The sequence below is a fragment of the Zootermopsis nevadensis genome, unplaced genomic scaffold (assembly GCF_977971745.1).
Source record: "Zootermopsis nevadensis isolate Lab colony 2312 unplaced genomic scaffold, Znev_1.0 Znev_ptg000050l, whole genome shotgun sequence".
In the NCBI taxonomy this organism is placed as follows: domain Eukaryota; kingdom Metazoa; phylum Arthropoda; class Insecta; order Blattodea; family Termopsidae; genus Zootermopsis; species Zootermopsis nevadensis.
In genome coordinates this window covers 2304259-2319340 of record NW_028259182.1, presented here as the reverse complement: position 1 = coordinate 2319340, position 15082 = coordinate 2304259, and the positions used below count along the sequence as shown (strand labels likewise).

Sequence of the window (15082 nt, the reverse complement as noted above, 5' to 3'; positions counted from 1 at the left end):
TCCACAAGGAAGTGACAAACTTCTTAAATCGCATATTTTCAGAGAAATTGTTTGGCCACCTTGTTTCCCTAACCTTACTCCCCTTGATTTTTCTTTTGGGGGTACATCGGGGATGTTGTTTATGTGCTGTTGGTTACCATTTTGGCAAAATGTGCTAGCAGGATAAGATAAGATACACAGGAGCTGTAGTTTCCTTTGACTCGCTTAACAATGTTTGGACTGAAATTGAATGATGGGACAGTCATGGTGCCCTCATTGAACATCTGTAAAATGTAGGTCACTAAAACTTGGTGATGTAACCTACTCAAGTGTAATCAGTTTTATTTCCTGTGCCTTTTAATTCCTGATTAGTATTACAGTAATGTGGCGTACATTTCGTGTGTAATGTCTTCCAACATATCGAATAATTTTGCCCCTCTAGATTTCTCCCTGGTCTTGTTCCTAGGCAAACATAACTTTTTGTAGTGCTTAACTGCACAGCGCAAAGCAAAGAGCCGGCGTAGCTCAGTCAGTATAGTGACTAACTACGGGCTGGACGACCGGGGTTCGATCTCCGACGGGGGCAGAGGATTTTTCCTCTAGCCTCTGCGTCCAGACCAGCTCTGGGGCCCACCCAGCCTCCTGTCCAATGGGTACCGGGGTCCTTTCCCGGGGGTAAAGCCGGCCGGGGCGTGATGCTGACCACTCACCCCAATCTAGTGCCGAGGTCAAGGAAGAGAGGAGCTATACCTCCTCTCCCCCAAGTGCCTACATGGCGTATAGTGGGACAAACTTTACTTTACTTTACTTTTACAGTGCAAAGCAAATGTGATTTTCTGTCTTTAGGTATTGTATTGGTTGCCATTAATCCGTATGATGAATTGCCAATTTATGGTAGTGATACTGTTTGGGCCTACAGAGGGCAGGCCATGGGTGATCTTGATCCTCATATCTTCGCTGTTGCTGAAGAAGCCTACACTAAACTGGAACGGTAAGGTGTTCCATCATATTTCTCTTGATATATTGTCTGCTTCATAGTAGAAGTGTGATACTAAAGCTGCCTAGGCAGTCTAATGTAATGCAGTATTACAGCTATCCCTCGATTTACGCCGGGGATGCGTTCGTGGACGAACCGGTGTAAATTGAAACTCTTTTAATAATGTAAATCAATGGGAAGTCAATGACATGCGTTCCCAGCACCCAAACATTGACGAGTAATATAATGACATTACATTTAAAGCTCTGAAGTAACGAAAATAAAATAAATGGAATTTAAAAAATATATTTTTTATACTTACAATCGGCAATTCGTTGGTCCCCGCGATTGACTGCGATTCTTTCATGTGATTGGTCTGTACAGTCATCTCTGCTGTTACGCGATAGTCGCATTCAAGTAAGACGCCGACCTATCGAAAATCGCGTAGTAAAAATAACCCCGGTACCTCCGCAGAGATTAAATTAGTTTGCCGATTCATCGATCTCATTGGAGCAAATTCGCGTTAACGAAATATACGTAATTGCAGAGATGACTGTATTTATAACTTTTATTCAAAATCAGGGATGTAAGAATTACGATTTATTATAAGAATCAGTACGAGAAACATTGTAAAACTTTATAAATAATGGTCAAATATATCTTTTTTCTTCACTTTTTGACTTGCTGGTTTCAAAAGCGGCATTATTCTGAATCGGCGCAAATCGAGGGTTACCTGTACATTAATGAATTTATATTTTGTGACTTTATTTTAATTGTTTACCACTTCATTATTTCTTTTCAGAGAAGAAAATGACCAATCTATTATTGTATCAGGAGAATCGGGTGCTGGTAAAACTGTATCTGCAAAATATGCCATGCGATACTTCGCTACAGTTGGGGGTTCTTCTACAGAAACACAAGTTGAAAAAAAAGTCCTGGCTTCAAGTCCTATTATGGAGGTAGAAAGACAACATTTACCTTCCCGTTGCATATTCATTTTACAAATTATGTTACAGATGTTATATGTGTATACTGATTGCAAATTATTTCAGGATTTTCAGTTGCTATCAGTAATTAGTTTAAAAATTTGTGGTACTTGTGGGTTATCGGGACACATCACTTTACAAATAGGTTAGGTTAATGTGTGTGTGGATAAATGACATATACTTGAAAGTTATTATATTTTATTTCAATAAATGACAAATTATTATATTTTATTTGGATATGCATGAGATGTTAATTGTTGTTAAATCTGTCTCCGGAGGCCAAAATTCATTTATAGATTTTAGAATCGTTTTAAAAATATCGAACAAACTGACAGATAACAACAACCGAGTATACGGGTATACTGATACACATGCACATTTTTCTGTCCAATCCAAGTCCAGATATTCGACTCTCCTGTTTTGTGCCCCGATAACCAACAAGTACCCATTTTGTACTTTTCTTGTCATTTTTATAGGGTTGTGACTGATGAAGGGATGAATGGAACTTCAGTCTTAAAAATTTAAAACTTAATTTCTTTATTCCCAGAATAAGTGGTAGTGATTTTCCTAACCACTTGTAATCTACTCATGTTGATAAGAGATGTAAAGTTTGTGGTTGGAGGTGGTAGTAAGGTTCTAACATATTCAGTTAATTTTATCCTAGTTATAAGTTAGGGATTTCTCAGTTATAACTATTTTATTGAATAAAGTTATCTGGGTGGTATTGCAATATATAATAATTATACGAACAGTTTCTCCCGTTCATTACTTTTTACATTTTCTTTCTACCAGTTTTTCAATTTTTGTTATTTTTCTGACGTGCATTTTATTTTACATGTTATTAAGCCAAATGGTATGACATGTGATTGTTATTAGTCTCACACTGTAAGTTGTAGTAGTCTGATAAGGTGCTGTTTTAATAAAAATTTTGTAGTGAATTCATTATTTATTTGTTTTATGTTAATAGTCTCATTGGAACTGCCTGTTAACATTTGTGAAGTATTGTTGAAATAAATTTGTTTATCCTGCACTGTACTAATGAATCATAACACATATATATGTTTTAGTAGTTGTGATCAGGACCAAAGATAGAATTTACGTACCCGGATAAAGACAATATGCATTTTCCCATAATTTTTGCGTAAGACAGGATGAAATGTCAAAATGTGCTTCCTTCAGTCATACACTGTTGTCAAAGATTTACATAACAAAATTTTTAAAACACATGAGAAGAAAATTCTTCTAGTCTAATTATATGCGGAAAAAAGGGGTGAGGAAGGAATAGTACTTGTTTAAAGAAGCTCTCTCTACAGATATGTTCACTGCCTCTGTGACCTATTTTGCAGGCAAATTGGGGATGTTTGGAATTGTTATTAAAATGCTATCTATGGACATATAAAAATTACTTGAAATTATATTGAAACCTGAAATAACTCTATAAAATAAAAGAGTGAGAATCTAAAAAAAAATACATTTTTTAAAGGAAAGCTGCAATCTGTTAATATTTATCGAACTGGAGGTAATTATTTTTCTAGGGTTAAATATGTGTTCTGAAATTTGTTATATATTTTTTCAACAGGCAATTGGAAATGCAAAGACAACTCGCAATGACAACAGTTCACGATTTGGGAAATTTATTGAAATTCACTTCAACAAGCAGTTTCATATCCAGGGTGCCAGTATGCGGACATACCTTCTGGAGAAATCCAGGGTGGTATTTCAGGCAGCTGAGGAGCGGAATTACCACATCTTCTATCAGCTCTGTGCAGCCAGAGATTTGTTACCAGAACTTCATCTTAGTAGGTGTTGTTTCATTATTGCACGCAGACTGACTAGGGACGTGTAGAATAGTCTCCAGTGCGAAAGCTAATATTCTAAAGCTGTTTGTTATACTATCATTATCAGTGCAAGGGTTACTTTACAATTGAAATGTTTTTTTGCATATCTGCACAGGTTTGCACTGCCAACATGTTTTTTTCTATTTTTTAGCACACACAGAAATGTTTCATAAAAAATTTGTAACTACGTCTGTGATCTCAGTACCAGGTTTTATTTACGTGCCCAGTCACTGTGGTTCTTCAGTTTTTTCTCTGAGAAAAGTAAATGCAGATTTGTATTTTTTTTGTATGTTATTATCTTGAATTATGCGCAAAAAGGGCCTTAACAAAAGTTTTATGTCTTTTGATGATTATCAAAATTTCAGTGTCCTAGCGGTCAGAACGCTGGCCTTGTAATCCTGGGGTCTCGGGTTCGATTCCCGGCGGTGCCCGAATTTATAACTTGTGTTGGGCAAGGCCGTGGTCTAGGCAACACGGAGTTTTCCTCCGTGGCATCCCAACAATTACTCCATTCACACACAGAAGAAGGCAATGGCAAACCACTTCTGGATCATCTGCCAAGAACGTATATGAACAGGCCCCAGTCCGAGAAAAGGATGGAAGGATCCTGTTCATATGGACCTGTCGTCAGACAGAACACTACAAATAAAAAACTTTAAACAATGCCAGTTTTGCTTCAAGCACTGAAGTCCGTACATCTGCCGTGTTGACGTTATTGATTATCAGAAATTAATAAGAATGAAGATGCCATTCAATCACACCAAATTTAATTTAACTCGGTCACTTGGTTTATGAGCTACTAGGGGATATGCACGCAGTGTGATGGCACCATGAGCTATTTTTATTATAAAATAAGAGGAATAAACAAAAGAAGTGGTATTTAATTTATAGGTCACCAAGATAATTTTCACTACTTGAACCAAGGTGCAAACCCAACGATAGATGGTGTGAATGACGCCGAAGCATTTGAAGAAACTACAATGGCCCTGTCATTGCTAGGCTTTAGCCAAAGAGAACAAGCTGATATGTTTAAAGTTCTGGCAGCCATCTTGCATCTGGGTAACGTGACAATTATGGACGCCATTACGGAAGGAGTCGGAGGTGGCGGGGATAGCGAAGGCAGTGCAATTCCGGTGAGTTCCTCTGAGAATTAGATATATAAAAGACTTACTTGTGTGTTTAGGTATTTATAAGGTTTTCTTGTGAGTTACATTTATAATTAGATAAATCTCAAAATTTTCTCTGAGTTCTACTTAATATTAGGTTGTTCTCAGACTTTGTAGCTGTGGTACATTTCCATTTCTTTTCTCCCTCTGTATCTGAAAAATTATACGGTGGTACAGCTTATGCAAAATATTACTGGGACGAGAAGCAAGAAGTTATTGCTAGAATTTTTAGATTTGCAGTGAATGTCCTTTTATTTAACATACTTACTGGATGCAGCAGAAGGTGACTTGAATCAACATTGTCTGAATGTCTCGCCTGCATGTTATCATGACAGACAGTATCCAGGTTGAGATATGAGTCTGCTACTTCCCAAAGTTTATTATCCTCGCAATACTTCTGAAGTTGGTAAATCATTAATAATTTATTTTATGTACTCTTCAGTCACCCTGAATAAAGTATATTGACTATCTGCCACTTGCATATGAAGCAGTAGGTAGATATACAATTTTATGCGTTTAGTATTATGTAGTTACATTGATGGTAGGCGATACAGCAGACAGCCGTCATTTCCTGTTTTCACTTGACTGAGATGTTTATCCTTATTCAGAATAGGTTATTCTGTAAAAGTTTCTGAACTGGATTGTGTTACAGAAACACTTTTGCATATTTCAGGCAAATGACAAGCACCTGCTACTACTGGCGGAACTGCTGCAGCTGGATGCGAGTGAGATGAGGAGTTGGCTATGTCACAGGAAGATTGTCAGCATGCGTGAGGTGTTCTTCAAGCCAATGACAGTTACAGAGGTGATGCTGATATTCCTGGAATGACAGTGAATTTTGAGATTTGTGTGTAGCAAAAAAATACTTCTTTACTTCTGTGTGTTTTTCTTTACTGTTGAATTTATACACATGCAAGATTTTAAGTTTTCAAGTTGGCAAATATGAAGATGACTGTCTTCTTGGATGTTTTCACTGTGCTCTCTGGTGGGAGTCTTCTGACACTTCGAAGGTGCTCACTGCCTCCATCATCAAGATGATGAGTGCCCTGATGATGGAGGCAGCAAGCACCTCTGAAATGTTGGTATATTTCTACCAGACAACGTGGTGCAGCATCCCAGAAGACAGTCATCTTTCTAATCTATTATAAGCAATTCTTTGCTTAATAATAGTTCACAATTAAAATATAATTTAATCCTGGTCTGATCCCTTGACGTAAGTTTGATAAAGTTATGAAAACCTTAGTATTATACTTATTGAACTATTAATCTTTTATTTTTGACAAGGATGAAAATCTTAAAATTATGAAGAACTAATGATTGGGTATAAGTGGTTTTTTTTTCAGTGTTGTGGTTATTTTCTCAGGCTGTGGGTGCCCGGGACGCTCTTGCAAAACACATCTATGCTGAGTTGTTCAATTGGATTGTGACGGTTGTAAATAAGTCTCTAGAGAGTACAGGCACCTCGCAGAGATTCATTGGTGTACTGGACATATATGGGTTTGAAACATTTGATATAAACAGCTTTGAACAGTTTTGTATCAACTATGCTAATGAGAAATTACAACAACAGTTCAACCAGGTGAGCCAATATGATGGTGAAACTTACAGGGTTTTTTTGGTCTGTTTTTCATCGGCAAAATGCTTGCTGGTTAGCATTTATTTGCTTGATTGTGTAAGGCTACTTATTGTAAACTTCAGAGTAATTCTCAAAAGTCTGATTTTGTAGTGTATGTGAAGTATTTACTATTATTATATGTCTATTATATGCTGAAGCCTGAGGGGGGGGGGTTTATGAATGTTAGAAATTTAAGATATTTACTCTTTTCATTTACACACATTTTAACCAAAAATTCATATATGAAAAATATATTAGAAAAGTACAAATTTATGAAAGTAAAACTTACATACGAGGCGCGTCCCAAAAGTAAGTTTCCCACTCGTCCCACAGCTAGCAAACCTTATATTGAGCGAAGCGACTGTGCGTACGTGATAGAGCAATGACGTAGCATGGCGCATGCACTAACGGTACTTCCCGCGTTCTCACAGTAGCATCGTTGCAGCTGTTGAAGATGGAGGTTCTTATTCCAGCTCCCGCCGACTGTGAAGTGCGGTCAATGATAAAGTTTTTGAATGCACAGAGCATAGCGCCGATCGAAATTCATCGTCAGCTGTGCCGGGTCTATGGGCCTAACATCATGAGCAAGCAGATGGTGCGTCGCTGGTGCAGACAATTTTCAGCAGGTCGACAAAGTGTGCATGATGAGAAGCGCAGTGGGAGGCCATCCATCATTACAGACGACCTTGTGGAGCTTGTGCGGGAACGCATTATGGATAATCGTCGCTTCACAATTACGGAACTCAGCAGTCATTTCCCGCAGATTTCCCGCTCCTTGTTGCACAAAATTGTCACGGAGCACCTGTTGTTCAAGAAATTGTGCGCCAGGTGGGTGCCGAAGCAACTGACACCAGAACACAAAACAAAGCGCATGGAGTCAGCATTGACATTTCTGCAGCGGTACCATGATGGCGGCGACGAGTTTCTGGACCGGATCATCACAGGTGATGAAACGTGGATTGCACACATTACCCCAGAAACCAAGCAGCAGTCAATGCATTGGCGTCACAGTGGATCTCCCTGTAAGACGAAATTCAAGCAGACGTCGGCGCGGAAAGTGATGTGCACGGTGTTCTGGGACAGACGGGGCGTTCTCCACGTCGACTTCCTGACCAGAGGTGAGACGGTGAATGCTGAGCGTTACTGCGAAACACTGCAGAAATTGCGACGGGCCATTCAGAACAAGCGGCGCGGGATGCTTAGTGCCGGTATTGTCTTCCTGCACGATAACGCTAGGCCGCACACGGCTCGACGGACAGCAAGTCTCCTGCAGGAGTTCAGCTGGGAGGTGTTTAATCATCCACCCTACAGCCCGGACCTCGCTCCCAGTGATTTCCATCTTTTCCTACACCTCAGGAAATTCCTGTCCGGTCAGCGTCAGCTTTTTGAGAATGACAGAGAGGCGGAGATGGTTGTCACACAGTGGTTCCAATCCCAGGCGGCAGACTTCTACGACACAGGTATTCAAAAGTTGGTCCCACGGTATGACAAATGTCTCAATTCCGGTGGCGAATATGTTGAAAAATAGCTGGACACTTGCTGTATCTGTTGCAATAAATATTTCCATGAAATTGTGTTTTGTTTCTGTAAACGGCCCCAGGGAAACTTACTTTGTAGACCAGCCTCGTACAATGAAATTTAATGTGATTTTGTGTCTTTAAGATTTCCATTTTTATAAGGTCTATATTGTACATGGTTTTAATATATTTATGTTGTATTGTATAATTAGTTTAAACAGTATTTTACAGTAATAATCTGAAAAGGTAGTGTGATCTTTGTTCATACCTGCTTAGCATGTGTTCAAACTGGAACAAGAGGAATATCTGAAAGAGGAAATAGAGTGGAAATTCATAGATTTCTATGACAACCAACCATGCATTGATCTGATAGAGACAAAGCTTGGCATACTGGACTTATTGGATGAAGAGTGTAGGGTAAGTTTATTTTGTTAGTGTACCAGGTTTGATGTTCAGGACAAATAGCTGTTACGAGCATGGTGGCATAGTAATGTGGCCTGATGCACACCAGGATTCTATAATTTTTAAAATCTATATCAGTGATAAGTCCCGCGCCGTAGCCGCGCGGTCTGAGGCATCATGCTTCGGACCGGCGATATGGAATGCGTGCTGGTTTGAGTCTCGGGGGAGAAGAAATATTCTCATGAGATTTTCGACCAGTGTATGGCATGTGAACGTGAGGCCAGCAGTCAAGCTAGCTTTGGCTCTCTGGAGCTGTTACGCCACGGATTTAATTAATTAAATATCAGTGATAATGCCCTTCCTTTTTATTAATGGACTCTTTCATCAAAACTGGACTGTTAATAGTTTCACTGTCTCTTATCTAGGTGACTCACTTCTGGGTTGCAGCACTGTGCAGTCTTTTCTACCAGAATGCAAGGCACTACAAACATAAGACAGCCATTTTCATACTCATATCTGAATTAAACTGAGGCCAAACCAAGATAGAGGACTAAATGACCAATTTGCATGTGTTAAATTTAGTGAGGAACTGAAAATGTCTGCCTTCTGGGATGCTGCACCGTGCAGTCTGGTAGAAATATACCGTTTGAGAGGTGATAGCTGCCTCCATCATCAAGATTATCGATCGCCTTGCTCCATACACACATTGATGAACATTCTGTCTTTTCTGCAGATGCCAAAGGGTACTGATTCATCGTGGGTGGAAAAACTGTATAGCAAGTGCACAAAATGGAAACATTTCTCAAGACCAAGGTTTGGTACAACCGCATTTCTGATCTACCATTTTGCGGACAATGTCACATATCAGAGTGATGGATTTCTGGAGAAGAATCGTGATACTGTTCTTGAAGATCAAATTAATGTTGTTAAGAATGGACAGGTTAGCTGTTTGTTTAATTTCATGAATAGGGACTGAGAAATGTAGTCAAAATAATTTATTTAATGTTACTAATAAGAATTTCTTCCTGTTACAGAATAAACTTGTGAGGAAGTTGTTTCATGATGAGCTGGAAGGTAGGAAACTGAAAGTCCCAGCAGCTAAAGTAAAAGTCACTGTTGCAAAGCCAACAGTACCAGTGTCATCAAAACAGCACAAGAAAACGGCAAGGATTATTCTGTTATTTATATAATTTGACCTAGTGGGCTCATTTTGTAGGAAAGAGAATTTCAGTTTCAAGTGTTTAATGCATCATACCCTCTCAGCATCCTTATTCTATCCATTCTCTTCAAATGTCCAGACCATTGGAGTCACTTCTCATCTGATTCTGTAAAAAAATTTTGGATTTGAACTTCTCTAAAGATTTTATTTTTGTTTGTGTCCTTTACAATTTTTCTTTCAATACTACTTAAAGTCTTTTATGTTAAGTCATCTAATCCTTGGTCACACCAAGCTTTACATATTCACAGTTAAGTAAGAGTTGACGTATATTAAAAATACTGTAAAATGCTGATAAATTTTACTGGAATTTCTATGTAGCACATGTACATCTTTGATGATCTTGGTTTTGACTGACGGATGCATTACTGATATATCCATACCATCCTGCAATTTTGTGTTCCTTTTTGACTTAGTTGTTTCACATGTTTTTGTAAGAAATTTGTGTTTATATTTGTCCTGATGTGAAGCTTGTACTGACTTAATATATAATGGTGAGGATTGTAATATAGATAGAATTTACAATTTTGTCTTGTGTGTAGGTTGGATCACAGTTTCGAGACTCTCTTAACATGCTCATGACGACTCTCAATGCCACCACACCTCATTACGTTCGCTGTATAAAACCAAATGATAACAAGGTGCCATTTGAATACAACCCAGTGCGAGCTGTACAGCAGTTACGAGCATGTGGTGTCTTAGAAACTATACGCATCAGTGCAGCAGGCTTCCCATCCAGGTAAGTAGTTGTTAAGGTGGTTTATAAGGTAACCTGCTATAGGTATGAACGTCTGCATTGAGGTTGCAGCATTGTATAATATAAAGAAGGTTTGAAGAAAATGGATATTAAGATACTGGAAATGTTTGTGGAATTTTTGAGGAATCATATGTAATCGTTGGCTTGTAAGTTATAAGTAGAGTCGTTTGTAAGGGTGGGTGACTATAACAGAGTATAAGTGCTGTAGCTTTGTTCAAAATTTTGCTGAAGTTGAAAAATAAATTATTTATTATCACATTATGCAGATGGCACATATAGTAGCAGCTTCTCTGAAAGTGGTCTTGGATTCAAGGTAGAATTTATATATATCCATGTATTAATCACTCTGAACACATTTTTCTGGCAGCGAGAAGCTCTGGTGATGCAATTCAATGATCAAGTGTGAGACATAAGATAAAATATGAACATAAATTTTCTAAATTGACAATCTTTTTCTTTGTGAATCTGAATTGCAGATGGACATATGCAGATTTCTTCCATCGGTATCGTGTTTTGTGTAAATACAAGGACATACAGAGGAATAACATGAGGGCCACTTGTGAAAAGATTTTGGGCAACTTCATCAAGGTCAGTACAGAGAACTTCAAATATATGTTGTAATTATGGTGGTCCCTTTCTCTTATCCATCGTTCACTATTCAGCACCATTATTTTGCTTAGACGCCATTGGTTCTCATACCCACAATTATGTCACCACCTGTCTGACACTTGTTATGCGTCACTTCGTGTCAGACTATCAGGAACACTTTTATTGAAAGGTTCTTATTGAAACTGGTCTTGATTTTGTGTCTTGTTTACTTTATTTTTGCAACAAACTGAGAGTATTACTTCTTTCAACGGGCATGATAAAATGATTAGTTTTCCTACTTTTTCTCTGTAAAATACATGCAATACAGCATCACCATACCCACTGTAGGTATGAACATTGTATTTGGAATGTGTGTATGTTTGTATGTATCAACACTAAATGGCTGGATTTATGTGTTGGGTCAAGATACACAACTTTAATGCTGAATTCTGAATCTTCATTTTTGAGGCAAAATCATAAACTGTAATTGCTCATTCCTGATGTATCTTATCAGGCATAAAACAATATATTTTCAGGTTGATGATAAGTATCAGTTTGGAAAGACAAAAATATTTTTCCGGGCTGGTCAAGTGGCGTATCTAGAGAAGCTCCGTGCTGACAAACTTCGCCAGTGCTGCATAATAATTCAGAAGCAAGTTCGTGCATTCATCTGTCGCAAGAAATACCTGCGTAAAGTGAAAGCTACTCAGTGCATTCAGCGTTATGTGAGAGGCTTTATTGCTAGAAGGTATGTTTGATAGTGACCAGACCTTTCTGTTTGTTTGTCAGGAACTGGAATGACCCAGACAGCTGTGTTATGCTTTTGGTAGTGTTATCAAAATTGCTGGCTGCGTAAGCTGTGCTTTTAAGCTTATCTTTAAAGTACGAAGTGCCTTTTGTTACTGAATGTTTGAGAAAATAATCTGCTGTCAGACTGAGTGAAATATAATATTGGTAGCCCTCGCAAAATTCATAACCAGTATATCATATTCATTTAAATTTTCCAAAAAATTTATGTTTTCTTTCTTGAAAGTACTGAAAATTTTCTGCTGTAATGATGGATATTCTGGAATTATATGCAAGAGTCGTTTGTGTTGTGTCTGCAGACGTGTTTATCATATTCGCCGTAACAAGGCTGCAACAACTATTCAGCGACATATACGAGGATGGCTTAAGAGGACTCAGTTTGGGAGAATTAAGCTATGTATATTGGGTCTACAGGCTCGATCTCGAGGGCTATTGGCAAGAAGACGTTATCAACAGATGCGATACAATCACAAGGTATGTCACTGTCAGTCTTTGTACAGATCCTTGGTCTGGTAAATGATTTCTTTTAAATGTCATGTGATCACAAAATCAATTCGTATGTTAGGAATTTTGCAAACATGTATTGTATGTAATATAATTTTATTTTAGTTTGAAGGGTAATGCGTCAGAGATCAGTTATACTTTTATATTGTTTCATATCGGAGCTATAAAGCCTGAAGAATAATTCATATTTTATTTGGTCTGTTTGTGCATAAACATGCTGTAGCTATTCTTAATTTTGGTTGACCTTACCACAGCTACAGAAATACACTCATCTGTTTACCGTGGGCATGTTAGCAGAAACCATGGGAAACACTTTTGTTATGTTAAAGGCAGCAAGCAAATTCAGAAATGTGCTTTCATTATTTGACTATAATCTTCGAGGTTATATTATTTTTTTAAGTATTTGTAAGAAGCATGATGTCCTGGCCAATTTTTCTATGATAAATTGTCTGCATTGAGCTGGTTTTCCTAAGATATTAGAAAGGCAAATGTGTTATTGGGTTTTATCTGTGATATTTGACTCTGTTGTTACATGTTGGTTTAGAAAGAAGTTGAGAGCAGATTTAATTTAGAATCTGATTGTCTTCCCATATCCTGTCTAAAGATTAAAATGTTGAAAATGTGATTTTACCATTTATAGAAGAAACGTGGTCTCACATTCTAAGGAATGAATGTAGATTGAGGGTCTTTGCAAACAGTGCTGATGAGAATATTTGGATATAAGAGAAAGAAAGCAGTATGATGATTTGGAAAATTGCATTAGAAGAAGCTATAAAATTTGTGATCTTCATTAAGTGTTATCAGGGTTATCAAATGAGGGCTTCTATGCCACATGAAGGAGATGAATATGAATGAGATGAGTTTAAATATGTGAAAGGAAGTTACCATTTGGGAGATGAAGGCGTAGATGGAAAACAGATCTTGAATTTGGGGCGTGAGCTTGTAGACTCGATTCAACTGGCTCAGGATGGCTTCCAGTGGTAGCTTTTTTTGAACATGATAATGATTCTTCAGGTTTAATTAAAGGCAGGGGATTTGAGCAGTTGAGTGACTGTCAGCATCTCAAGAAGGACTTTGGATCATGAAATTAGTATTGGCATATAAGAAATATATAAAATTTTCATAATGGCTTTGTTTGGTGGCAGGCTATTATCATTCAGAAGTATGTGCGTCGCTGGCTGGCACAAAAGAAATACCAACACACCATACATCGCATCATTACTGTGCAATCAGTGGTGAGGCGGTGGATGGCGAGACGTCTGTTCAAGAAACTGAAGCAGGAGGCTAGGTCTGTTGAACATGTCAAGAAACTGAACAAGGGCCTTGAGAATAAGATAATTTCTTTGCAGCAGAGGATAGAGGAACTGGTGAGTTACTTTTCTTTTAATTTCCCTACAAAGTTTTTGATGCAGAGACATGCCTCCAAATCAGCATGTTTAACCCTTTGCGGTCCCTTTTAAATACCACTACGGCTCTCTGCTGGTCTATTTAAATGCCACTAAGCTGTGTACATTCACCTACTATAATGAACTGTTTTGATTTTCATTGGAAGACCTGGTAACATGAAGATTATACATGTAGCAAAATCAAAATGTTGAAATTTGTAGCTTATTTATGTGTGAAAATCATCTTTGCTTTTATTTTATATTAGGCATTGTAATCTTTATAAATCTATTTACAATCAGGTTGTATTCCTGTAAATATAATTTTATTTGAAAGAGAATTAAAATGTGTGTCAGACAATGAGAGGTATCATTTGCAAGTTGACTGTTTTTCCTTTTGGTGAAAGTGACGTATTATTGCTCACAAAGCGACTGTTGGTAGTTTATGAAAATTTAAGTCTGTTACCTGCAGCATGACAGGGAATATCCATATAACAGGTGGCGTTGGTATTTATAACTTCTTGTTAATTACCTATACTTAAACTGAAAGTTCTGGAATTTGGAAATTTGGACTGTATCAGAAGTAATAAAATGGTAGAATTATTTTGTTGCTTCTTCTACAGTTATACTTGGAGGATGTAATTTTCAGTTTCAGCAATGTAAACACATTTATTAACTATTGTAATCTCTTTATCCAGGTGAAAGAAAATAATATTCTCAAGTCTACACAGCATGAACTTGCAGATCTACGGATTAAGGTCGAGTCTCTTAAGGGCCTGGAAGCAGAGACAAAACGCATCACCATCGTACTTAATGATAAGGAACGTGAATTGGAAGCTGTTGTCAGATCACTCGAGCATGAACAAGATGAGAAGGTCGATTTGGTTAATGAGAAGGAGCGCATTGAGAAGGAACGCAAAGAGGAACTGGAAATAATGAATTCTGAAAATATTAAGCTTAAGGCTGAGCTAGATGAGCTGAATGAGAGAATTAAGTCTAATCAGATTGGGGCAGAAAGTAAGTCTCATTCTTGAATCAGTAGCGTATACAGAAGTATCACTTAATTTTACAAGTTATTAGCAAACATAATTAGAACCTGATTCTTCTGATCTTTATAATACTTTGGTATGTGGGCAGAGAGTGATTAGGTTGTCTGCAATAGCTGTAAATGTGAAACTTACAGTAAAAATATTCAACAAAAGCATTGTCACTATATAGAAGTGTTTAAAAATAATGCAAGAATTGTATACAGTGTATTACAAAAATTACCTTGGTACTGACAGCACACTAGCTTAAAATCCATTTACCTGAATTTTAAATTCAGTTTCTGATCACAGTTTGAAAATACT

The 15082-nt window shown here is 37.6% G+C and overlaps 2 protein-coding genes across 4 annotated transcripts in view; one reads left to right on the top strand and one right to left on the bottom strand.

The window, feature by feature from the left end:
* LOC110831597 (DC-STAMP domain-containing protein 2) overlaps positions 1 to 1336 on the bottom strand; it is a 44688-nt gene extending 43352 nt beyond the window's left edge. The window contains exon 1 of the mRNA XM_087360972.1: positions 1278 to 1336. The gene's annotated coding sequence lies outside the window, so the exon portion shown is untranslated. The remainder of the gene's footprint in view (positions 1 to 1277) is intronic.
* didum (dilute class unconventional myosin) overlaps positions 1 to 15082 on the top strand; it is a 62065-nt gene that overhangs the window by 22755 nt on the left and 24228 nt on the right. For 2 of the 3 annotated variants that reach the window (XM_022067776.2, XM_087360964.1), the window contains exons 4-18: positions 826 to 970; positions 1758 to 1914; positions 3521 to 3740; positions 4671 to 4912; positions 5619 to 5750; positions 6309 to 6524; positions 8354 to 8494; positions 9213 to 9419; positions 9514 to 9642; positions 10238 to 10434; positions 10929 to 11040; positions 11577 to 11788; positions 12147 to 12321; positions 13497 to 13718; positions 14432 to 14750. In XM_022067776.2, the coding sequence (XP_021923468.2) occupies positions 826 to 970; positions 1758 to 1914; positions 3521 to 3740; positions 4671 to 4912; positions 5619 to 5750; positions 6309 to 6524; positions 8354 to 8494; positions 9213 to 9419; positions 9514 to 9642; positions 10238 to 10434; positions 10929 to 11040; positions 11577 to 11788; positions 12147 to 12321; positions 13497 to 13718; positions 14432 to 14750 (2826 nt within the window). Of the gene's footprint in view, positions 1 to 825; positions 971 to 1415; positions 1542 to 1757; positions 1915 to 3520; positions 3741 to 4670; positions 4913 to 5618; positions 5751 to 6308; positions 6525 to 8353; positions 8495 to 9212; positions 9420 to 9513; positions 9643 to 10237; positions 10435 to 10928; positions 11041 to 11576; positions 11789 to 12146; positions 12322 to 13496; positions 13719 to 14431; positions 14751 to 15082 lie in introns of those variants that run through there. The other variant, XM_087360965.1, reaches the window with a different exon arrangement.